The 22,531-nt window shown below is 57.5% G+C and overlaps 1 protein-coding gene across 1 annotated transcript; it reads left to right on the top strand.

The window, feature by feature from the left end:
* The first annotated feature begins 956 nt into the window (after nucleotides 1-956).
* Nucleotides 957-21,500, top strand: ADGRD2 (adhesion G protein-coupled receptor D2). The gene is made up of 26 exons (XM_054284300.1): nucleotides 957-1,062; nucleotides 2,416-2,493; nucleotides 2,580-2,640; nucleotides 3,244-3,474; nucleotides 3,615-4,268; nucleotides 4,403-4,501; nucleotides 4,931-5,016; nucleotides 5,377-5,658; nucleotides 5,866-5,977; nucleotides 6,354-6,488; nucleotides 6,754-6,865; nucleotides 7,442-7,547; nucleotides 8,598-8,653; nucleotides 9,508-9,634; nucleotides 9,727-9,830; nucleotides 10,356-10,458; nucleotides 10,661-10,814; nucleotides 11,583-11,716; nucleotides 12,286-12,401; nucleotides 13,314-13,434; nucleotides 15,426-15,467; nucleotides 15,605-15,658; nucleotides 15,968-16,109; nucleotides 16,435-16,493; nucleotides 18,525-18,555; nucleotides 21,298-21,500. Exons 2-26 carry the CDS (start codon nucleotides 2,446-2,448, stop codon nucleotides 21,303-21,305), a joined length of 3,177 nt encoding a protein of 1,058 aa, XP_054140275.1. The 5' UTR covers nucleotides 957-1,062; nucleotides 2,416-2,445; the 3' UTR covers nucleotides 21,306-21,500.
* The last annotated feature ends 1,031 nt before the right edge of the window (nucleotides 21,501-22,531 follow it).

Raw genomic sequence — 22,531 nt, 5'->3', positions numbered from 1 at the left:
TGTAGGTGAGGTTGGAAACCTGGGGGGCATTCAGTGATCACAGCAAACTTCCCTTCACCTCCCTGCATGTGCACAGAGGAAGGATTATTTGAATATACAGAGAAGAGTGAGGCTGAGGGCTTGATCCCTTTTCTGATGCTACCAGGAAACTGTACTTTGTACTCTTACAAAAGGTGATTGATTCTCTCTAAGACACAGGCACAAAGACCACAGTTTTGCTGTCTGCTGGGAAAGTCTAACTCTCATTAAACCTAATCCAGCCCTAAATTTGGAGTAATTTTGCAGTCTCCCTCTGAAGTTCTTTGGTGTAAAGCTGGGCTCTGCCTCGTGCCCTTTGCTCTCCCCATTCCCAAGGGAAGCAGGATCCAGCGTTGGCCAAGCCTCGGTGGGCAGCAGAGCCTCCTGCAGGGCTGCCGTGCTGCTGGCAGCCCCCTGGTGCTCCGTGCCACGCTGCCAGGGGTGCCAGGCCACTTCCAACTGGCACCCAAGCTCCAGAGCAGCTGCTCCAAGGTCCATTCTTCTGTGGGAGATTTATTGCCAAGAGCAGAGGCGTTGGGATGGGAAAACTGCCTTCATTCCCAGGCGAAGACCCTGAAGAACAAAGGCCAGTTGCTGGTGAATCCATGGTGTGATTCAAGCATTTCCTGGGGCGGGAGGAGTGGGAGCTGTGTGCCCGTTGCTGTAGCAAAAGTGAGTGGGCATCACCAAAGGAGCAGCTCTGGCCGGTGAGCTGGGCAGTGCCACTGCGTCCAGCCTTGGCATTGCCCCCGGGGCAGCTGTGGGCCCTGGCGGGAGGAAACGCCGGGATGCTGAAGCTGCTGGGTGAGGACGCGGCACCAGGAGCCCTCTGGACACCTCTAGAGCTGCCCCTCTCCAGCTGCACCCCTGGGCTCTTTGGGCTCTCTCTGCTGCCAGGATCCAGAGTCACTCCCCCACTCCACGATTCCTTTGCCGTGATCATGCGCCAGATTTTCTGGGGAGGTTTATTGGGCACCTCCATGGAGCAGTGACCGCCGGGGAAGAGGATCCCGGTGCTGCGGGCACAGCGGAGCAGGGACGGCTGTGAGTGCTTTGCTATCGGAGATGTGGCGGCTGGAGGGGGGTCTGGGGGGCCGTGTGGGGTGAGGACGGGGGCAGCGGGGTGCGGGTGCCCTGCAGCGCCCCGGGAACTCTGAGTCACCGTCCCGCTGCCCAGCCGGCCCGGTGCGGGAGCGGCGGCACCTGCGGTGTGCGGGGAGCGGGGAGCAGGGAGATGTGCGGAGCGGGTGCGGAGCCGCGGTCCCGCGGAGCGGAGCGGACCGGCCGCGGTTCCCGCTCTCCGCCGCTCCGGACACCGCAGCTCCGCGCCCCGCCGGCTGTCGCGCTTGTCCCGCCGCGACCCCAGACCCAGGGTGCCCTGAGCCACCGGGCTCACCCCACAGGGACACCGGGCTGGCCCCACAGGGACACCGGCCTCTCCCCACTGCCCCGTTTCTCTGCCCAAAGCGGTCCCAGCTCTCCCCGCACCATCTCCAGGGCCCTCCTTGGAGAAGCGGACCCTGAGGCTGCAGGTGCAGGCTGAGGAGAGGGAGATTGGCGATGCCGTGGTTCCCTCTCAGCCATCAGATTTATACTTTTCCCTGGAGGGCCAAGAGCTGTGCTGGGTGTTTCCAAAGTCTCTGCTGAACTTTGGAAGACTGTGAGCCCAGAGCCCGGCTGCAGAGCGGATCTCCCAAGTCCCTTAGCAGCAAAGCGCTTAAATGCGCTTTTACAGCGCCAGGGGAGCAGAGATCACTCACGGTGCCCGGAGCTCTGGGGCTTGTTTGCTTTGGCGTTGCCAGTTTCCATCTTGTGTCTTTCCGTGCCTCATCTATGATTTTACTGGGCTTTTTACTGTCTGCACTCGGAGTTTCCTGCCCCCGGGGCAGAGGGGGGAGATGGGGATCGCTGCCGAGCCCTGAGCTCTGGGGTGGCTCCGTGGTGCTGGGCTCTGCGTTTGGGCTCACAGAGGCTGGGTTTGCTGCTCTGCAGGGTCTGCTCTGCCGCTCTGGTCCTGCAGGCTTTGAAGGCAACGAGAAAAGCTGCCGGTGATGCAACACACTTTAATGATGCCATTTATGGTGGCTTTTTTATTTAGTTAATGCGGATGAAGGGGCTCTGCGATCTTGCCTGCTCCTTGATATTGCACATCTCTACGTTTTATGCTTAATTATTTTGTATCCTGCAAACAAATGTTTAACTGAGACCTGAAGGTCTTCAAGAAGATCTGGGAATTCTTTGGATAGGATACTATTCGGGACAGGTATTTCAGAGGGAGTAATTTTCTCCTTTTTGTTTTGAGCCTTTCTGAGGAAAGCAGCATTGTCAGGGAATGCCATTTCTGCCAAGTGCTTCTGTCTCCGTGATGCATCTCCAGTAACACTTTATTTATTCTAGCAAAGGGTGAAACCTTCCCAGCTGGTCAGCATGGTTAGGAGAGACTTGAGTCTTGATTCTTGCTTCTTCAGCTTTCTGGTGAGTATTACAATTTTTTTTTCATTCTGGCTATTTGAGATAATATTAGGGTTTCTCTGCTTGTTACAACACGTCCCCTCCACCAGGTCTGTCTGTCCAGGAGCCTCCTTGCCTTTGCAGCGCTTGCCAAGAACCAGACTTCGAAAGGTTAGTGTTTTTATCAGCACTCTCTCTGTGTTTTACAAGCAGCATCCAGCACAGAGAAACAAAACGTGTCTGGTGGTGCAAACAAAGGTAAAGAAACTTTTTCTGTTACCCTGTTTTGTGCCTAAAATGCTGTTTGCAGAGCTGGTATTTGCCAGGCTGTTTGCTCAGCTGCTGCTCTGTGCCCCACTGCATCTGCAAACCAAACAGATTATTTTGTGCCTGAAAATTGCATCTGCAAGTGCAGAAGCTGGGATGAGCTTTTTGGGGGTACAGCAAGTTAAGTTGTTTTTGCATAGCTGCTTTGAACAAGCTTTTCTGAGGGCCATCCCTAGGCATGGCAGAGTGAGCTTTTCCCTTGTGCTGAGCTGGGCACGGTCTGTGTGTCCCACAGGGGTGCTCCCAGCCCCAGCCCTGGGCAGAGAGGTCGCAGCACCCTCAGTTCAGGTCCCATGTGGCCTGGGCTCTGTCACACTGTGCCCAGGGGCTGCCTGGGGACATGGGCTCCTGCCAGCAGCTCCCCCAAGGTGCACGAGGCAGTGATTTTAACCGTGGGATGGACAGGCTTTCTGTTTCCCCAGGCTGTGTGTGTGTGTCTCCCTCCAGGCTTTGCTCCTGTCACAATTGAGACCCCAAGACACACGTATGAATATGTGGGCACTGCTCTGGACTGGTGGCAAGCTGGCAGGTACTGTGAGCAGCACTTTGCCCAGCTGCTCCTGGAGCCCCAGGACAGTGAGCGAGGCTCCCTCAGCAAACTGCTGCAGTCCCACCACATCAGAGGCTCTGTGTGGCTGAAGGAAAGGGACAGTGTCCTGCACAAAGCAAAGAGGAGACGTGAGTATAAGTGGACGTGGGATATTTAGAGATGTTTTCATACTGAAAAATATGACTGGGGAGGTTGTGCCTTGCTTTTTTATTGTCACTTCATTGGCCTATGCTTCTTCCTTTCTGCTGACTGAAATTTCTCCTTCCAGGTGGCCACACTGTCCCAGTCCTGGTATTCAGAGACAAAACAGACACAAAATATGTGAAGGTGCACTGTGACTTCCCGGCCCTGGCTGCTGTCACAGCCTGTGCCCACCTGCAGTGGGACACCGGGAGCCAGGACATCGCCACCGTGTTCTCCTACGCCGCGCCTGCTTTCATCAACGAGTTCCAGCTGCGTGGCTTCGTGGATGAGGAGGGCTTTGTTCGGTTTGCTCTCATTGTCCACGGGCACCATTCCCCCTACCTGCCCGTGTTCCGTGCTGATGGGCAGTGGCATCACTTCTGCGTCACCTGGCAGCAGGACAACGGCACCTGGGCCATCTATGCTGATGGGAAGAGGAGGGCAGCAGCCAGCGGTCTGTGCTCCGTGGGACCCTCTGCCCCCCAGGCCATCTCTGGCCAGGGCACCTTCATCATTGGGCAGGACCAGGATTCCCTGGGGGGCACCTTCAGGGCCAAGGAGTCCTTCAGCGGGAACATCACCGACTTGCACATCTGGCACAAGGTCCTCAGCACCGAGCACATTGAGAGAGCTCGCTCCTGCTGGGTGGTAGAGCAGGACCTGCTGTTTGGGTGGAGCTCCAATGCCCTGGAAGTGGAGAGCACTGTCCAGACAGTGGCCATGCAGCTCCTTTGCCCAGGTGAGTCTCAGGATCCTCGTGGCTCTGGATGCCCAGCCCAGAGCGTTTGCTGTGCCAGGGCTTGCAGGAAAGGCCATGCCAGCTGGGGATGGCGTGTCCCTGGGAGACCCTTCTGTCTCTGTGTGTTTCCACAGGGCCTGTGGAGGAATGCAGAGTTTTGGAAGTTGGCAGCAGTGGATTCAGTTATGCATCTTGTTTGCAGCCTTTGCCTTTCATCTGTCACTACAGCAAGGGTACAGCATCTAGTTAGTTGTTCATGCAGGTGGGGAGGCCCCTGCTCTGAAGGGGTCGCATGCAAACCCCTCTGGGGCTGGCACTTTGCTCCAGCTGCCTGCGCTGTGGCAGGGGCTTGGCTCTCCCCAGCTGGGATGGCAGGGGTGGCACATCCTGCATGGTGCAGGGCTGTCAGTGCCTCCCAATCCAGGCATTCCCAGGCTCATTGACCAGGGCAGCATGGGAAAGGCAGAAAGGGAGTGTGGAACTGTCTCTCCAGATGGGATCTTGTGCTAAAGATGTAAAATGCAGCTGTGAAGTCTCCTTGCCCTGCCTGTCCTGCAGACTTAGCCACCATCTGAGCACCCTGGCCCAGGCTTTGAACGTGGCGTGTGCTAACCACGCTGTGGCACACCTCAGCAGTGGTTCTGGCTCTGGTTTGTCCCCAGATGCATACTGGCAGCTGAAGAGAGCCCAGCTGGAATCCAGCCACGCGCTCGCCCGCCGTGTGAACGCCCTGGCAGTGAGGACTGTGGTGAGTCCTGCAGCCCCAGCAGGGACAGCTGGCACCTGGAGAGGAGGAGCTGCTGGGCTGGGCGTGTTGGCACCTGGAGCTGCTTGAGGTCCCTTTGCCAGCAGTTCTGCCTGGGACCTTTCCTGAGCTGCTGTTGGAGATTGTGCCCAACACAGCTGTAACTTCTGCTGTGATCAAACAAGCAGCGTTGCTTCAGATTGACTCATTGCACTGAGGACAAGAGATCCCTTCCCCCAGGACATTCCTGTTGGCCAGACAGGTCCTGGTGCCAACAGAGGCACGCAGGGATTGCCAAGGCACGGCTGAGGATCAGGGAGAGCCAGGGCTCTGCACTGAACTAAACCCTCTTTCCCATGACAGATTCCTGACAGTGTCTTCTTGAGTGGTGTGCAAGACCTGAACCTCTCTGTGGCTCTCGATGCTCTGGATGTCTTGGCAGCTGTTCTGAGAGAAGGAGAAGTGCCTGTGCTTGAGCCATCTGACCTCCTTGCAGTCCTTCAATTACTAAAGCAAGTTTCAGATTTGGAAATCCAGGAGGGAGATGAGCTGGAGATGCTGGAGCAGTTGGGCCAGTACTACATGGAAGTGACTGAGTTAATTCTGGAAGAGCAGAACAGTGGGACGTGGTCCCTGATCAGCCAGGTACTGGTGTCCCCAGAGTGGGGCTGTGAGCCTCACCTGCTCCTCCTTGGCCTGCTGCGCCTCCACGGGCTCTCGAGCTGCCCTCCAGTCTCAACTTCTCTTTGTTTTTGTGCCAAGGACCAAACGTTTAAGGGAACTCCTGTGAGCTGTGGGAAGGGGGGCTGACGGTGCAGGTGCTGATTTCCATCGCTCTCTCTGCCTTTGCAGGTTATCAGGGGGCCCATGGCTGTGGTTGAGCTCTGTGACAGAATGGTGTCACTCTTGGTGCCACTGCTGACCACAGAGAGGACAAAGATCACGATCCAGCATGGGAATATTGGTGAGTGGCACTGGAGGGCATCTCACCAAGCCCCGATCAGCCACCCTGTCTGGTTCCCAGCCCAAATCCACTCCTGGCTCCTCTGGCTCAGCTCTGGCCAGCCCTGCAGCCTGCTCCCATTTCCTCTGTGCAGTGTCACAGTGTGAGGGCGCCTCTCAGGCTGTGGATTGCAGGAGCATTGTAAGAACCCTTTGGGCATGGCAGAAGCTGATCCCAGACGCCCTTGGTTTGCACAGAAAGCACCTGCCTGCTGCTGCTGCTGCGGGTCCTGGCTGGCCCTGGCTGGCATTGCAGTGTCCCTGTGGCACTTTGCTGTGGCAGCAGCTCTGGAGGAAGGCTGAGCCCTGGTTCAGCACCTGATGTTACCTGTGCACAGGGGTGGAGGTGAGGGGGCTGGAGCTGAGCGAGCAGCAGCTGAGTGGAGAGGCCTACGTGGTGCAGACCTCTGAGAAGGGCAGGCACGACCTCATCGAAGTTCCTGCAGAAGAAATGCAAAGGCTGAAATCCAGAGGTTTGTAACCACACCTGAGCTCCCCCTGGCACCTCTGCATGGCCCTCCTGAGTGCCACAGACTCCTTACCTTGGCCACGTGAGGTCTGGAGAAGCGTGGAGAGGGGACACTCCTGGTGAAAGGGAGATGGGCTGTGCGGGAGAGGATCTGTGCAGCCCCTCCAGAGACATAGCTGGGATCTGAGGGGGTTCTGGGCCCCCAGCATCACCCCCAGGGGAGGGCAGGGGTGTCCAGTGCTGCCCTGTGCCTGTCCCTGTCCCTGCAGGTCTGCACAGAGTCACAATGAAGAACATGTGGTTTGGCTACGGCTCCCTGCAGCGCTGCCTGTCCAGCGGTGCAGCGTCCCAGGCCACGGCTGCCCCTGATGGGGCACAGAAGTGAGTGAAACTGAGCCCCCCCACCCCAGGGCTGCCCTCAGCACCGGGGAACAGCTCATTTTCCAATCTGCATTGGGCTGGTGCCCGGGTTTTGGGGTCACTTCATCTAGATCCATCTCATCCCTTGCACTGGGGCTGCCCAGGGGTGTCCTGCATGCTTTTCTGTCCCATGGGTTGCCGGCTCTGCCGGGGTGCAGGGCACAGAGCCCCCGGGGGCTGCTGCAGTGCCCCTGGTTGGTCACCGGTGTCCCCGGGACGGATGGATGGTGGCTGTGGGCTGGCTGCGCTCCCGGAGCTCCGGACGCTAGGTGGGGATGGCCGCCCGCGCATCCCCGCCCGGCTCAGCGGCTCCGCCGGAGCCCCGGGGATGCTCCGGTGCCCGCCGCAGTGCCGGGCAGCGCTGGGGCTGTGCCCGGTACCCAGGGCCCGCTGTGCCCGGTACCCCCGGACCCGCTGTGCCCGGTACCCAGGGCCCGCCGTGCCCCGTGCCCGGCCCTCGGCAGCACCCGGGCCCCGCAGCCGTCCGGGAGATCCCGTTCGTGCTTCCTGCGCTGAGAGCAGCTCCGTCCCCGGCAGGCTCCTGGGCACCTCGGTGGGCACAGCGGTGATCTCAGCCACCCTGCTCAGCGACCAGCAGGAGATCAGCGCGGCCGTGCGCTACCGCCTGCAGCACCGTGCCCAGGTACCCCGGGCTGTGCCGGTGCCAGGGGCACCCACTGCCCCGCCCGGCTGTCCCGGCACGGCACGGCTCCTCCCGGCTGTCCCGGCACGGCACGGCTCCGCCCGGCTGTCCCTGCGCCGGCTCTGTGTTTGTGCTGCTCTGACAGACCCGTCCCAGCCAGGGCAGTGACTGCACCCCTGTCAGCAGTGACTGCACCCCTGTCCTGCAGTGACTGCATCCCTGTCAGCAGTGACTGCACCCCTGTCCTGCAGTGACTGCACCCCTGTCCTGCACTGACTGCACCCCTGTCAGCAGTGACTGCACCCCTGTCAGCAGTGACTGCACCCCTGTCCTGCACTGACTGCACCCCTGTCCTGCAGTGACTGCACCCCTGTCAGCAGTGACTGCACCCCTGTCCTGCAGTGACTGCACCCCTGTCCTGCACTGACTGCACCCCTGTCCTGCAGTGACTGCACCCCTGTCAGCAGTGACTGCACCCCTGTCAGCAGTGACTGCACCCCTGTCCTGCACTGACTGCACCCCTGTCCTGCAGTGACTGCACCCCTGTCCTGCACTGACTGCACCCCTGTCCTGAAGTGACTGCACCCCTGTCCTGCACTGACTGCACCCCTGTCCTGCACTGACTGCACCCCTGTCAGCAGTGACTGCACCCCTGTCCTGCACTGACTGCACCCCTGTCCTGCACTGACTGCACCCCTGTCCTGAAGTGACTGCACCCCTGTCAGCAGTGACTGCACCCCTGTCAGCACTGACTGCACCCCTGTCCTGCAGTGACTGCACCCCTGTCCTGCAGTGGCTGCACCCCTGTCCTGCACTGACTGCACCCCTGTCAGCAGTGACTGCACCCCTGTCCTGCACTGACTGCACCCCTGTCCTGCAGTGACTGCACCCCTGTCCTGCACTGACTGCACCCCTGTCCTGCAGTGGCTGCACCCCTGTCAGCAGTGGCTGCACCCCTGTCCTGCAGTGACTGCACCCCTGTCAGCAGTGACTGCACCCCTGTCAGCAGTGAGTGCTGGGTGACCCCTTCTCTCCCCTCTCTGCCTGCAGGACTTGCCCAATACTCTGGTGGGACCCGTCTGTGCCTTCTGGAACTTCAGCCTCAGGTGCCTTGTTTCAGTTCAGGTCCCCAGATTTATGAGCTTTTTATTTCCACTGGAAAACCAAACATCTCAATATAAATGTAATGGTAAGAGTAGAGATCTGGAATTTTTTGCCTCCTTTGCATGCTGACATCCCCTGTCTGCTGGAGCAGAATGCTTTCCTGGGAAGATTTCCTTTGGAGAAGTCACTCACAAGCAAGTGACCTTTAATGAGGTATATACAGCCCAAATGGAAAGCCCTGGTTGATGATGGTCGTGCCTGTGACAAAGAGGAGTTAGCCCAGGATACACACCCCAAAGACATGCAGGACCCCCAGCCTCATAAACCCTGCCTGGCACTGGGATGTGTGTTTGCTGGATGTCGCTGTGGTGAGAACACAGTGGCTGTGATTTGTTATAGATTGATAATTAAATCATTCAAGTGAAAAAACCTTGGGCTGGGACAGGCCTGTCCTGGGGAGCCAGGGGTGCCATGCTGGGTTTGTGGGGCTGGGCTGGGGGGCAGAGCTGGGCACAGCCAGCCCAGGGCTGCTCTCAGTGCAGGGGCTGTGCAGGGAGCCCTGCCCAGAGCCGTGCTTTAGCTGGGCTCTGGTTGAAGCTGCCGTGGCTGAGCCCCACTCTTCAATGCACACATCGACACCAGATCTGTTCTCATTGTGTGCCTGCTGGGTGAGGCAAAGCTGCTGAGACAAAGGGTGAACCAAAGGGAAGTGCAGGTGAAGACCTGTTTCTGATATCCTCATCTTCCTCCTTTAAACTCTGCTTTTCCTGGGACAATGCAATTGCCATCGTGCTCTGGTTTCTGTGGAAGTGAAGGGTCATTTCCCTGTGTTTTCTCTGGTTTTGCTGCACCTTAGCCCAGATGCTGGTGGGATGTGGTCCACAGCTGGCTGCTCTGTGGCCAAGTCTCTCCCAGACTCCACTGCCTGTTTTTGCAACCACACCACCAATTTTGCCATCCTGCTGCAGGTGTACGAGATGGAGGTACGTGAGGAGCCTGCCTCTGGGTGGGTGCCAGGCTGGTGGGGTTCACTCAGGAGGGATTTGAGTCTTCTGTTGTTTCATGTCTGGAGCAGAGGACCACCAAGGAGGAGTTCACCCTGCAGACTTTGACTTTCATTGGATGTGGAGTTTCCTTCTGTGCCTTGGTGGTCACCTTCATTTTGTTCCTGGCAGTTGGGTAAGAAAAGCCAGGGTGGGTGGGGCATGTGTGTGGGAAGAGCTGGGAGCTGCTCCATGGCACAGGGGAGTGCTTGTTGCTGGCTGGAGAGGGGCTCAGCCCTGGCTGTTTCTGTGGAGATGCTCACTGATCTGTGCACACACCTGCATGTCTGTGCAAGGTTTCCATCAACTGCTAACGATGTTTACTATAAAAGCTGCTCTGCTAGAATTAAGTTTTATAAAATAAATGGAGCAAGGACTATTTCTTTGATTGCCAACCCTTCCGTGTCACTTGGCAAGCACAGAGATCTGCCTTGTGATCCCTCCACCTCTCCCTCCCTGCCTGGAGCTGGCCAAGGGCTCAGCAGCTGTGCCCAAAGGTGTCCCCAGCACCAGGGGCTTGCACAGCAGGGCTGTCCTCTGCCCCTCTCGCTGTCATTTTGCACGAGTGGCACAGTGGCCCAGGCTGGCCTGCCCAGCCCGAGGGGACAGGCAGGGCCCTTCAGTGTGGCCGCAGCTCAGGGCTCCCTCTCTCCCTCCCCAGCGTCCCCAAGAGTGAACGAACGACGGTGCACAAGAACCTGATCCTGGCCCTGGCTGCAGGGGAGGCTCTGCTCATGGTCAGCGAGCTGGCCAAGCCCAGCCAGGTGAGCCCAGCAGGAACGGCCCCCTCAGCCCACGTGGCCAGGCTCCAGCGCCTCTGTCAGAGCAACGGAACGGGAGTATTTATTAATTCCCTTAAATTAATTAAAGTCTAATTACCTTACCCCTTTATTAATTACCTGTAACTTGTCTCTCTGTTGGAGATGCACATATACACGTTGTGCAGTGTGGTTTCTGCCCCTCCAGGTGCTGTGTTTCATGGTCACTGCCTTCCTGCACCTCTTCTTCATGGCAGCCTTCTCATGGATGCTGGTGGAGGGGCTTCTCCTCTGGAGCAAAGTGGTGGCAGTCAACATGAGTGAAGGCAGGAGAATGAGGTTCTACTACGTGACAGGCTGGGGTATCTGCACACTCCTCTGCCTTGGATCCTCAGGAAAATATTGTTTTTCTTTTCTAGTGAAAGTTTTGATAGGAGAGATGCACAAATATTTCATTTAATTTAATACAATAACTGAGTGCCAGGGCCCTGCAGAGGCTCTCTGGAATTATTTGTCAAATTGCTAGTCTTAAAATATAAGTTGAGCAGCATTTCTGTTATACTTCTAAACCCAGAAGTTCATTAAAAAAATGGAGGAGGAGATTTATGGTAACTTCTCGTTCTTGGAGAGCATCACTGTTGTCTGATAGTAATTAAATATAAATGTGTTCCTCACTAAGCACCTTTTATTCTGAGGGAGCCCTTTAGGGACTTAGAATTATTTGAATAATCTGAGATTTGTGTCAAAGAGGGGCCTCTTTAGGGATGTGCTGCTCAAGGAGCACACGCCTCGTTGGACACTGGGCAACCACTTCAAGTATTTTGGATTGGTTTATGTCTTTGATTGTCCATTTTGTTAAAAAAGCAATCTGAGGAATAAATTGCTTTGGTCAGGACTCAGGACTTGGGATGCTTTATACCTCAGAGAAAGATGCTGACAGCTTGTAAATCTGGCTGTGTTGAGCCAGGACAGATTTCAGCTGCAGAGGATTGATGTTGCTCGTGGGGTTTTGGAGGCTCACGCTGAAGTCTGTCTGGTCAGGGGGGTTTTGAAGCAATTGTCTGGCACACAGTGCCCTGCATGGGGCATCTCTGCTTTTCCCAGGGTTTAACCTGTGGGTTTTTCCGCAGGGCTTCCAGTCCTCATCGTGGGGGTGACCCTTGCCAGCTCCTTTGACAAGTATGTGGCAGCCAACCACTGCTGGCTGAACGTGCAGACCAACGTCATCTGGGCCTTCGTGGGGCCTGTGCTGCTCATCCTGGCTGTGAGTGCCAAACCCTGCTGGGAAGGGGGCACTCCCTTGGGGCTGCTCCAGAAAAGCAGTGCAGCGTCAGGGGTGCAGCCCATTGTGCCTGCTGCTTTTAGAGGAAAAGTGTTGTTTTGCTTTGTATAGACTTCTGCAACACAAGTAAATCTCTTTAATCAAAAAAGCTTTTTGATAGGAAGAAGTGCTTTAAGAAAATTGTGCTGACCCGTTCTTGCCTGGCTGTTCAGTTAGGAATGTGCTGCGTGACATTGCCTTAGCTAAGGGTCTGATTTTAATACAGGAATATTTACATCCTTGAAATATCGTTACACAAAACACAGCAGCAGAAAAAGGCACAATGTTTATGGGGTCCAGAACAGACCTTTACCAGGGAAGAGGTTGTGTGGGAGCAGTTTTGGGATGTTTCCTAGATTTCACACCTGTGCAGATAACTCTGTGAAGCCTTTTGATCTCACTGCTTTCCTGGCAGCGACATTTGTCCCCAAGCTGTGACCCCAGTTTCCAGCAGAGGAGGCTCCCCCTGAGGAGCTGAGGCTGCAGGATGAGCGCAGCTCTGTCCCTGGCAGGTGAACAGCCTGGTGCTGCTCCGCGTGGTGACCGTGACCGTGGCCAGCGCGCGCAGGAGATCCAGGATGCTGACCCCCAGCAGCAGCCTGGAGAGCCAGATTGGAACACAGCTCTGGTGAGCAGGGCAGGGCCTGGCCCTCCCAGCGGGGCTGCCGTGGGTGGGAAATCTGTGAGGCAGTGTTAGATACGAGGAGGAAATCCTTTCCAGCGAAGCTGCTGAGGCGCTGGCACAGGTTGGCCAGAGGAGCTCGGCCAAGTGAAGACAGTGAGCTGTGAGAGTCAGAGCGGCAGGGCAGAGGGGATTCTCTCCCCAGGGCAGCTGTGTCCCTCCCAAAGACAGTCTCCAACACCAGCTGAGAAGCCCAGCCAGCACCTTCAGCTTAGGGAACCAGTGCTGGTCTCCATCTGCACTCACACCCCCAAATCTCACCCCTTTGGGACAGGAGACCCTTGGCAGCACCTGCAGAAATCCAAGCTTGGGACTTGGCGGGTTGAAAGTAAAGCTGGTGGGGGTTACACACACAGGGGGAGAGGCAGTGGGGACTTCTGTAATCAGTCAATACTGAGAGACCTCTAAAAAACTGCTGCCTGAGTCATTACTTTATCATGCTCTGTGAATTTTTATTGTTGTTAGCTGGCGCCGGATACCCCTGCTAGACACGCATTGTTCCCCTGTAGCATAAATAAATTTTCCCAAATTTACAGAAGCACAAAGATAGGGCATTGCTGGAGGGCAGGGTGACATCCATGTGCAAATAAAACAAATAGAGAAACCCTCCTTGCAGCAGAAATTGGGGGGAAATAGCTGTTTTCTCATGGCTGATGACGTCAAAGAGCTCCCTTCTCGCTAACTTGCAGTGATAAATGAAGAGCAGGGCTGGCACAATGGGGTCTGGGAGGTGAAATATTTGGTTTTTCCTGTCTTAACTTATTTTGCTTGCAGAGGAATTTGTTCCACAGCTCCTGCCTTGGTAGGGTTTCATCCCTGAAGTGTGCCCGGGTAACCCTGAGCTCTCCCTCCCGCCAGGGCCACGGCCAAGCCCGTGCTGGTGCTGCTGCCCGTGCTGGGGCTCACCTGGCTCTGCGGGCTCCTTGTGCACCTCAGCATCGTCTGGGCCTACGTGTTCATCGTGCTGAACTCCCTGCAGGTGAGTCCTGCATCCCACGGGTGCCCAGGGCATGGCCAGGCTGGCACCTGCAGGGCACTCTGCCTGCCCTTGCAGCTCTGAGGCCAGCCCAGCTTTCCCCAGCCACTGGGCCATTTGTCTGGGGAAGCTCATTTCATTCTTCCAAGATACAAAATACATCTCTGGAGACCTTGCACGGCCTCAGCACCAGTCTCTGGCAGTGTCCTGCTGGTGCCACAGGTTTCCAGTTCAGACCTTGTTTTTTGTGCTTGTTTTTCTCACGTCAGTGTGGCAGCAAATTGGCAGTTGCAAACTCATTAGAGTTTTTATTTGCTCGTGTAATGGGTAATTAACATGGTACCTGTGCAGCCAGATGGGGCAGGCTGCTCTTTGCACCTGGGGAGTGAGCCTCTGGTGCCCTGGGGCTGTTCCCAGGACTGGGGACGTCTGAACTCAGGGACACACGGTGACAAAACCCCCTGGAACATGTGCTGACACCTGCGATCCACAGCATCAACAGAGGCCTGCCGACCTTGAGAGAAGGCAGCTGTAGATGGAGCTAGAGAAGCACTGAACGCCCCTGCACACCCCTGCACATCTCTGCATGCCCCTGCACACCTGTGCCCACCCCTGCACACCCCTGCACATCCCTGCACACCTGTGCCCACCCCTGCACACCCCTGCACATCTCTGCATGCCCCTGCACACCTGTGCCCACCCCTGCACACCCCTGAACCCCGTGGTGGCTGTGTCACCCTGTGCACATGTCCCTTCATTACCAAGCTCAGGACAATCTGCCCCAGAGGAGAAATAAATGCTGCTGAGAAGCTGCAGAGTTGAGAAAAAGCCATCCTGCTCCAGCCCCTTTGCTTCCTTCCTTTGGACCACTTGGAATTTCCTTTGAGGCCGGCGTGTCCCTTCACGTGTGGGTCCTGCGCAGTTGTTCTGTGGCTGGGGTTGGGTTTTGTTTGACTCTTTTCTGTTTGCCTGCAGCAGCCCAAGCCTGTCCTCAGGGCTGCCCTGTGTGCTGGCACCAAAGATGAAAACTCCTTCTGCAGGCAGGCAGGGCAGGAACACAGACAGGGGCTGAGCAGCAGGAGGGAGCCCCTGGTGCTGTGGGGCAGGGACAGGGGCAGCAGAAGGGGCAGGAACGGGGGCAGGGCAGGGGCAGGAGAAGTGCAGGGGCAGGAGCAGGAGAAGGGACAGGGGCAGCAGAAGGGGCAGGAACAGGGGCAGGGCAGGGGCAGGAGAAGGGACAGGGGCAGGAGAAGGATGAGGAGAAGGGGCAGGACAGGCTGGAAGGGGAGGGGGCAGGAGGGGCTCCCCCAGAGCTGCCTCTCTGCTCCCACCCTCTGCTGCAGCTGGGCCCCCTCTCCTTCCCCCTCTCCTTCCTCCTCTCCTCCCCACGCTGATCCAGAATGATTCCTTCAAGGAAGACCTGCCTGGGAAGGCTGGCCAGAATCTGCTCTGGGGGAGTGAGCAGCGCTGCTGGCTGAAGGACAGGTCAGGGCACGGTGCCAGGGGCCTGCCACGGCCTGCCAAGAGCGCGCAGATGAGAGCAGGGCTCGCTGGAGGCAAGATGGATTGCATCTCCTGCTGCAGCTGATTTATCTAGCTGCGATAACAAAACACCCACAGATATAACATAAATCTGGTGGGCCAGATAGGGCTGCCTTAAGGCCAGCATCGTGGGTCTGGAGCTGTAATTAGCCCCAGGCTGTGGCCCCAGGCAAGGCTCGCTCTGGGCACGTCCCTCACACAGCTGTGCCCAGCGGTGCCCGAGGTGCCCGAGGTGCCGCCGCTCCCTGCTCCTCTCCTGGTGTGTGAGAGCAGCAAGAGCAGCAGCTCTGTGCACAGCCTGGTCTCACGTGTGGGAGGTTCTCCCTGTCCCTGCTGGGCTGTGCCCACCCTGTGTGCCAGCCTCACCCACCCCAGGGTGCCCCTTTGCTCCGTGCAGAGGAGCACAAACCAGCCGTGAATCTCTGACCCCTCCTCTGCTCCCTCCCTTCCAGGGCCTGTACATATTCCTGGTCTATGCTGTCTGTAACAGCGAGGTAAGAGATGGGCTCAGTCCCTGTGTTGGCACTGGGGGAGCTGGGTTCTGTGCTGCTCCTGCCCCGGCTGCTCTTTCTCCATGACTTGCTGGAGCACCTCCTGCTGTGGCCTCTCTCATGTCCTTGCCCTGCTGCAGGTGAGGAATGCCATCCAGAGGATGAAGGACAAGAAGAAAGCCCTCTCATTCACAGTAAGCTGGGAGGAATCCCTGCTGCCCCTTCATCCACCAGAGGAGGGTCCCAGCTGTGCTGTGGGTCTGCTTTGGGGAGATGATGATGGAAAGAAATATTATTTTTTTAAAGTGTGTCTGCCTTCTTTGCGGTCTTGTTGGACGCCACAGACCCAAAGATAGCCTGGTCCCATTAGGCAGCAGCCTGCCCTGCCAGGGTGGGATGGGAGCCAAAGCAGGGATGATGAAATCCTTCTCTGAAGTGGGATCTGGGTGTAGCCAAGGCTCATTGCAATTTCCCTGTCCTGCATCTCCCGCCTGTCGTTCCAGAACTGCTCTCATCCCATCAACTACTTATCCAGCCCGAGGAACACGAGCTCCTGGGACACAGGGAGGCCGAGTCCTGCCCCTGAGGCTGCCCTGCCCAGCCCTGTGCAGAGGGACCCTCCAGTGAAGAGCATCACCAGCAGAGGTGAGAGGCTTTTTGTTGTTGTTGGCCCAGGCTGGGTGCTCTCATCAGCATCATGGCAGCATTGCATTATCCTGAGGCAAAAATTCATCTTAGTGTCTTAAGATTAATTTTCTGGAGGAGAGACAAATGTGACAGTTGAAAATAGGGGTTTTGGCTTTGGGGCAAAAAGGTTTTGCGTTCTCCAACCAGTTTGTGGGTGCAGCGATGCAGAAAACCCGTTTGGTCCCTTTGCTTCAGTGGGGGACACAAAGCACCAGGTTCTTGGGAAAGCATGAACGTTTCTGTTCTCTGGTCTGTGAACTCACTGTGCTGCTTTGCCCTTTAGGAAATTTTGGAGCCAGAATTCCCATGGGCATCTCATCCATCATGTCCCCCGAGAGGCCGGTATGTACCAGCTGCTGTTCCTCACCCGCACCCCTGGCAGGGCTCAGCAGGGCTGTGGGGACACCCCTGAGCTGGCAGGGGCACAGCAGGGACAGGAGTGGTCCCAGAACCCTTGTGTGCCAAATCCAGTCAGATTCCAAGGCAAGGGCTGGCCCTGAGCCCATGAGGAGCCAGGAGGGGGCTCAGAGCAGGGCCCTGCAGGAACAGGAGGGGATGCTGAATTCGGGCCATAGACCCCTAGGCTGGGGTGGGTATGGATCAAGCAGGAGGCTTTCCCAAGGACAGCAGATTGAGTCAGGCAGTGGGGCAGGTGCCAGGGGCTGTGCTGCCTGCGTGGGGATGGAGAGCCCAGCAAGGCAGGGCCTAAAGCAGGGAACAATTTAAATTTGACTACTCTGCTCCCGCTTCCATCTCCTGCTTTTGAAATGATCATCAGTCCTTGTGTACTTGACATACAAGTGCTGTAATTCCCTCAGAATAAAATCCAGCACTACTTCCATGAGTCCCTCACTGAAGGATCTCTCTTTCCCTCTCTAATATTTATCCTTTGAAAACCTATGTCACATAGACAGCTCTTATTTATCCAATAGATAATACTTCTACAGCTGGCATGTCGTTCTGGAGGCACTCAGTAAAATCCATATTTCCATCTCTGGTGATTTATGTTGTGGTTAATGCTGCAGCACTGGCCCCTGCACAGCACCAGGGCTCTCTCAGTGATGCTTTCCCCAGGCCCAGGTGCTGGGTGGGCAGGGTCAGGGTGAGCCCCTGGCACAGGTACAGGACGTGGGATGAGCCCAAGGACCCCAGATCCAGCAGGAGCAGCAGATCCCCTGAATGCCAAGGCCGTGGCATTTCCCAGCAGCACAGACACAAAGTGCTTCCCTCCCCGAGGGTCACCGAGGGCTTTGCTGTGCATAAACATTGCATTTCAATGTGCTGCTTCCCTTCTTGGCCAAGGCAGGTGCTGCAGCGCTGGGGCTGCTCCCGGCGCTGCTGCAGCTCCTGGGGCACAGCTGGCAGGGCCCGTGAGCCCTGGGCATGGCAGGGCTGGGCACAGGGCTGGGCACAGGGCTGGGCAGGGCAGGGATGGGCACAGGACAACTTTGGGCATGGCATTGCTGGGCACACAAAATACTGGGCATGGGACAGTGCTGGGCACACAGAGGGCTGGGCACGGCACGGTGCTGGGCATGGCAGTGCTGGGCATGGCGCAGTGCTGGGCATGGCATGGTGCTGGGCACACAGAGGGCTGGGCACGGCACAGTTCTTGGCATGGCACAATGCTGAGCGCACAGAGTGCTGGGCATGGCAGTGCTGGGCATGCCTGTGCCCTCCCCGTGTGCCGTGTGCTGTGCTGTGCAGGGGCTGCTGTCGGTGCCCTCAGTTATGTAAGCCAGGCTGTTTCCCTGCTCCGTGGCTGAGTCACGGTGAGCAGCACACTCAGAATGTCACTGGCAGCTGCACAATAGTTTGGATGAAGAGAAGATGCTACTTAAAGGCGTTTGAAAACACTTAAAATGACAAAACACTGAGTGAATGGAGATGCAAACACAGACAAGATGTTCTTCGTGTTTCAGCTTTTTTAAATGTTGTTTGGTGGTCTTTGTTGTTGTTGTTGGACTGGGAATAGGGATTTCACATCTCCCAGAGCATTACCATCCTTTGAGCACAGAGTTCAGACTGTGTGGGCTCTCCCTGCTGCAGCACAGGGGTGCCCTCATCCTTTCCTGGCCTGTCCTGTGCTCTCCAGCATGGCATCCAGCCTGCTGGGTGCCCAGAGGGCTGGCAGGGTGCCCAGAGTGGGTGTGAGGAGCAGGGAGGCAGCTCCCAGCTCTGAGAGGGGCAGCTGGGTCTGGGACCCTCTGCTGGTCCCGTCCCTGGGGCTGGGATGGGGGCTCTGGTTCCTGGGAGGGACAGGGGGTGGGTGGGCTCTGGGCAGCCCTGCCTGGCCCCAGGGCTGTGCTGGGGGCAGCCGGCAGCAAAGCCTCCACAGCCATGCCCTGTGCTAACACCTCCTCCCTCTTCCAGGCCGTGGAGCTGACAGCGTTCAAGTGCTCAGGTAAATTTGCCTCCATCATGCTCTGCAGTTTTTGTTGGTGGTGCTGGTTCCTGGGGCTGTGCTGGAGGGCAGCTGCTCTCTGCCCAGCCTCCAGGACAGGATTATTCCCCAGCTGCCCTGCTGGGTGCTGTCCTGGCCAGGCTGTGGGAATTCTGAGTCCCCTGAGCAGAGGAGGCGCAGGCTGTGCAGCCCCAGTACCCTGACAGTGGCGCTGCCTCTCCTGTGGCTCAGCCGAAGGTCCCACCCCAGGGCACCTGCCTGCTTTCTGCCCGTGTCTCTGCACCTTTCTCGCTGCCCATCCCTGTCTGCCCCAGCTCCTGGGGGCACAGGCAGGGCCGGGGCAGAGGGGGCTGAGGCTCCTGTGCCGAGCCCTGCCTGCCCCCAGCCCCACTGCTCTGTGCCAGGGCTGGGGGCAGCAGCTCCTTCTGCCCGGGGCTGTTTCAGAGCAGCAGCTGTGGCAGAAAGCGCTGCAGGGTGCTGGGAGTGCCACGATCCCAGAGAAGGGAGGCTGGGGAAGGTGGCTATTCAGACAGGGCTGGATTTAGGAGCTTAAAAGCAGCCACTGAGCTCCTTCTGTTTCGGGTTGTAGAAAGGCCAATGTCACCGTGGAGGTGGGTAGAATTAAAACCAGAAATCCCTCTAAGCCCCAGCCCTCTGCTGGGTGGCAGCTCCCTGCTGCCTCCTCAGCTTGCCAGCCTGGCTTTGGGCAAGTGCCCAGCTCCTCACAGTACAAATGCAGCATATTTCACTTTATTTTCTCTAACAATCACTGCTGGGTACTCCCAGGGCAGCTCCTGGGGGAGACCCTCAGGTGGACAGTGCAGTGAGCACACACCAGGGTTGCGGTGACCATGTTTCTTCTGCATTGTGACATTTCCTTTTGTCAAGGCAAGCGGTGCCTTAGCAAGTCTCTGATTTTGCTGCACATGAAGTGTCTAAGCAGGGCAGCCCCAGGCTGTTTTTGAGATGGTGCCACCCAGCAGCAGGGCAGCTTTCCTCCCCACACTGACAGCTGGGAAAGGCAGGAATGGTGGCACCCAGGAGCAGCTGTGCAGCTATTGGGATATTACCTGGTGCAGCAGCATTTCGGGCTGTGGGGTCTCAGAGGCAGCAAGACCCGCACCCACCACGGGCATTTGTGCTCTGTCCACCCAACCTCACCTTCTGCTGCACATCTTATAGCCCACGTGTGTCATTAAACTCCAGCTGTGCAAAGATGTGGGTTGTTTAGTTTGGTTTTGTTTCCTCAGGTGAGCCCTCAGTGTGTTTTTAGAAGCCCAGGTCTGCACAGAGGGCGATGGAACACCAGGCTGGGCCAGGCTGTGCCTCACCTTCTGCTCACAGAGCAAAGCCCTGTGGAGCCCTCGGGTGCAGGATGGGGACAGATCATCCCAGCACAGACTCTGTCCCCCTTCTGTTTGTTCTCTCCCGAATAGTTTAATGAAAAGGGATGTCTTTAGCCCCAGATTCCTTTATTTGAAAGCTGCCAGGCAGCTGATGGAATGGTGCTGCTGCCAGCAGGAGCTGTGGCAGAGACAGGAAAGGTGTTTGTTCCCTGTTCCACCTGTGTGTCCCAGGAAAGCTGTGCTGGGTCTGGGGTGGGGTCCAGCCCCTCTCTGCCCCTGGGCCTCAGTGAGAACTCTGGATGTTGCAGGGGCTCCAAGTGGAGGGACAGACAGTGGGTCCATGGGCAGGTGGGATGGCTGAGGATAAGGGTGGATAAAACCCAGGTGAGTGCCAGGCCAGAGCCAGGGAAATGGGGAATTTTGCAGCGCGGCTGTGGCAAGAGCCAGGCAGGGCCTCCCCCCACAGGGGCTCAGCCCAAGGAGCAGCTCTGCAGTAATGAGCTCCAGGCAGCTGTAGGGAGCTGCTCTGTGCAGCCAGCCCTGCCTGCCTTCATTACACACATTTTGTGAGCAGGGCATGGCTGGGGCGTTCACATATTTGCACAAACAATAAGTCCCATCTTCCTTGTCTTGACAAACAAGGGCTCCAAGAGGCCTCCACATCCTCCATCTCCTCAAGTGATGGCTGCTTTGTTTCCCCACGATAATTTCATTATTCTGTTTGAATACATTTATATGTTGCTAAGCCACACATAGCAACATGGATCCTGTGTGCGCAGCCCAGCCTTCCACTGATCGATACTGAGTAATTCTGCAACTCTCACCATATTGTGTTCCATGAGCTGGGATTGAAATAATGAGGAATCTGTGAGTCTTTGGGATTCAAAGCCAGAAAAGCCCCTGAGTATCAGGGGGAGAAATGCAGAGCCCGTCCATGCCAGCCCTGCTGGGTGACCGTGGTGGGATCAGCCCTGGTGCCAGGGCCCGTCCTGCGGTGTCCCTTGTATGCCCTGGGGAGGAGACGCAGCCCCTGGGGCACTGGGGCTCCTGCCATGGCAGAGCTGGTGTTGTCCCTAAATGCCATTTGAACCTCGTTGTCCCGTGCTCCCAGCACTGGGTGCTGTGCTCAGGCTGAGGGGAGAAGGGTTTCCCCACAGCCATGGCCCGGTGCATGGAGCTGGCTCCCTGTCACAAGGACCCCCAAAGGGACAGCGGGTCTCGGGGGCGGCAGAGCTGTACCACTGGCAGGCAGGGTTGGCTGTGCCCACCCATGCCAGCTGCACCCACAGCTCTGCCCTATGTCAGGTTTGGGCTGTGGGGTCCCTCCAGTTCTCCCCCAGGCCTGGGAGGGACCCCTGCCCTCAGCAGAGCTGAGACCTTCTCTCTTTTGCTTTAGGTTTCTGAGAAGTTTCTGGTGACGGGCCTGCAGTGCAGAGGATCCTCCAGCAGGAAGGATGGCAGGCTGGAGGAGCTGGCTTCCCTTGGAGAGCTTCCAGCCCGGGCAGAGCTGCCACCCTGCGCTCCTTCCCAGCCCCACGTGCCAAACCAGGGCAGTGTGGGGTCCCATGGGGCTTGGTCTGCTGCTGACGGCTGCCCTGCTCCTCCCCAGGGTGGGTATTTGTGTTCTGGGCTCCCCTCGGCTCCTGCAGCCCCTGCCAGGGCAGCCAGGGCTGGCCTGGGCAGCGCTGCCACCCCTGTCCCTGTCTCTGTCCCTGTCCCTGTCCCTGTCCCTGTCCCTGTCCCTGTCCCTGCTGACAGCACTGGCACTGCAGGGTTGTGGCTCTGCCATCCCTGTCCCTGTCCCTGCTGGCAGCACTGGCACTGCAGGGTTGTGGCTCTGCCATCCCTGTCCCTGTCCCTGTCCCTGTCCCTGCTGGCAGCGCTGGCACTGCAGGGTTGTGGCTCTGTCACTGCTGTCCCTGTCCCTGTCCCTGTCCCTGCTGGCACTGCAGGGTTGTGGCTCTCATTACTGCTGTTGAGGGAGCTGGAGCAGCGGGATGGGGACAGCCCAGCTTTGCCCAGGGCAGCCGTGCCCAGGCAGTGCCCACGCTCCCGTGGTGGGGATGGGAGCACCCTGAGCTGGGACAGGCTGGCTGTGAAGCACATGCTCTAGGGAAGCCAGCAGCTGGCTCCAAGCCCTTTCTGAACCAGCTGACATCTACAGCATCTTCTGCTGCTTAGGACAGAAATCCTCTCCCTGCTCCTGCTTGGGTTCCTGCCCAGCTGGCCTGGCCCCTCTCCAGCTGGGCACTGCTTTCCTTCCCTCTCCTCCTATTACCTCTGTAGTGTTTAGGACACAGAAAATGTGGTGGGTTTTGCTGATTATGACAACAGTAAATGCTGATTTTAAAGACAACCTCCTCTCCTTGTTGCGCTGTGTCCAAGGGAAGAGGCTGAGCCCAGAGATGGGGTTTGGCCGTGGTGCAAGGACCAGGGCGCTGCCCACTAATTGCCCACAAATGTTGCTGTTCCTGCACTCACTTGCAAAACACCTTAAGAGTCACTGTGGCAATTCCCAGGAGCACTTTGAACCAGTCTGGGGTCCCCAGTGCCCAGAAGCAAAGGCAGCAGCAGCCCCTGCCCCAACCACGCTGTCCCAGTCCCACAAAGGAAGGTGACACCCCAGGAGT

The sequence above is a fragment of the Melozone crissalis genome, unplaced genomic scaffold, assembly GCF_028551555.1.
Source record: "Melozone crissalis strain CALT ecotype California unplaced genomic scaffold, PUWL_Pcris_2 ptg000041l_1, whole genome shotgun sequence".
Lineage (NCBI taxonomy): Eukaryota > Metazoa > Chordata > Aves > Passeriformes > Passerellidae > Melozone > Melozone crissalis.
The sequence above is the reverse complement of the archived record's forward strand: the minus strand, read 5'-3'. Positions and strand labels throughout refer to the sequence as shown.

Bases quoted from the DNA above. Each gene is read 5' to 3' on its own strand.
- ADGRD2 (XM_054284300.1), top strand. From the start codon at position 2,446: ATGGTTAGGAGAGACTTGAGTCTTGATTCTTGCTTCTTCAGCTTTCTG. The intron at 10,459-10,660 runs GTGAGCCCAGCA...CTGCCCCTCCAG, and splicing joins AGCTGGCCAAGCCCAGCCAG to GTGCTGTGTTTCATGGTCAC. The intron at 11,717-12,285 runs GTGAGTGCCAAA...TGTCCCTGGCAG, and splicing joins CTGTGCTGCTCATCCTGGCT to GTGAACAGCCTGGTGCTGCT.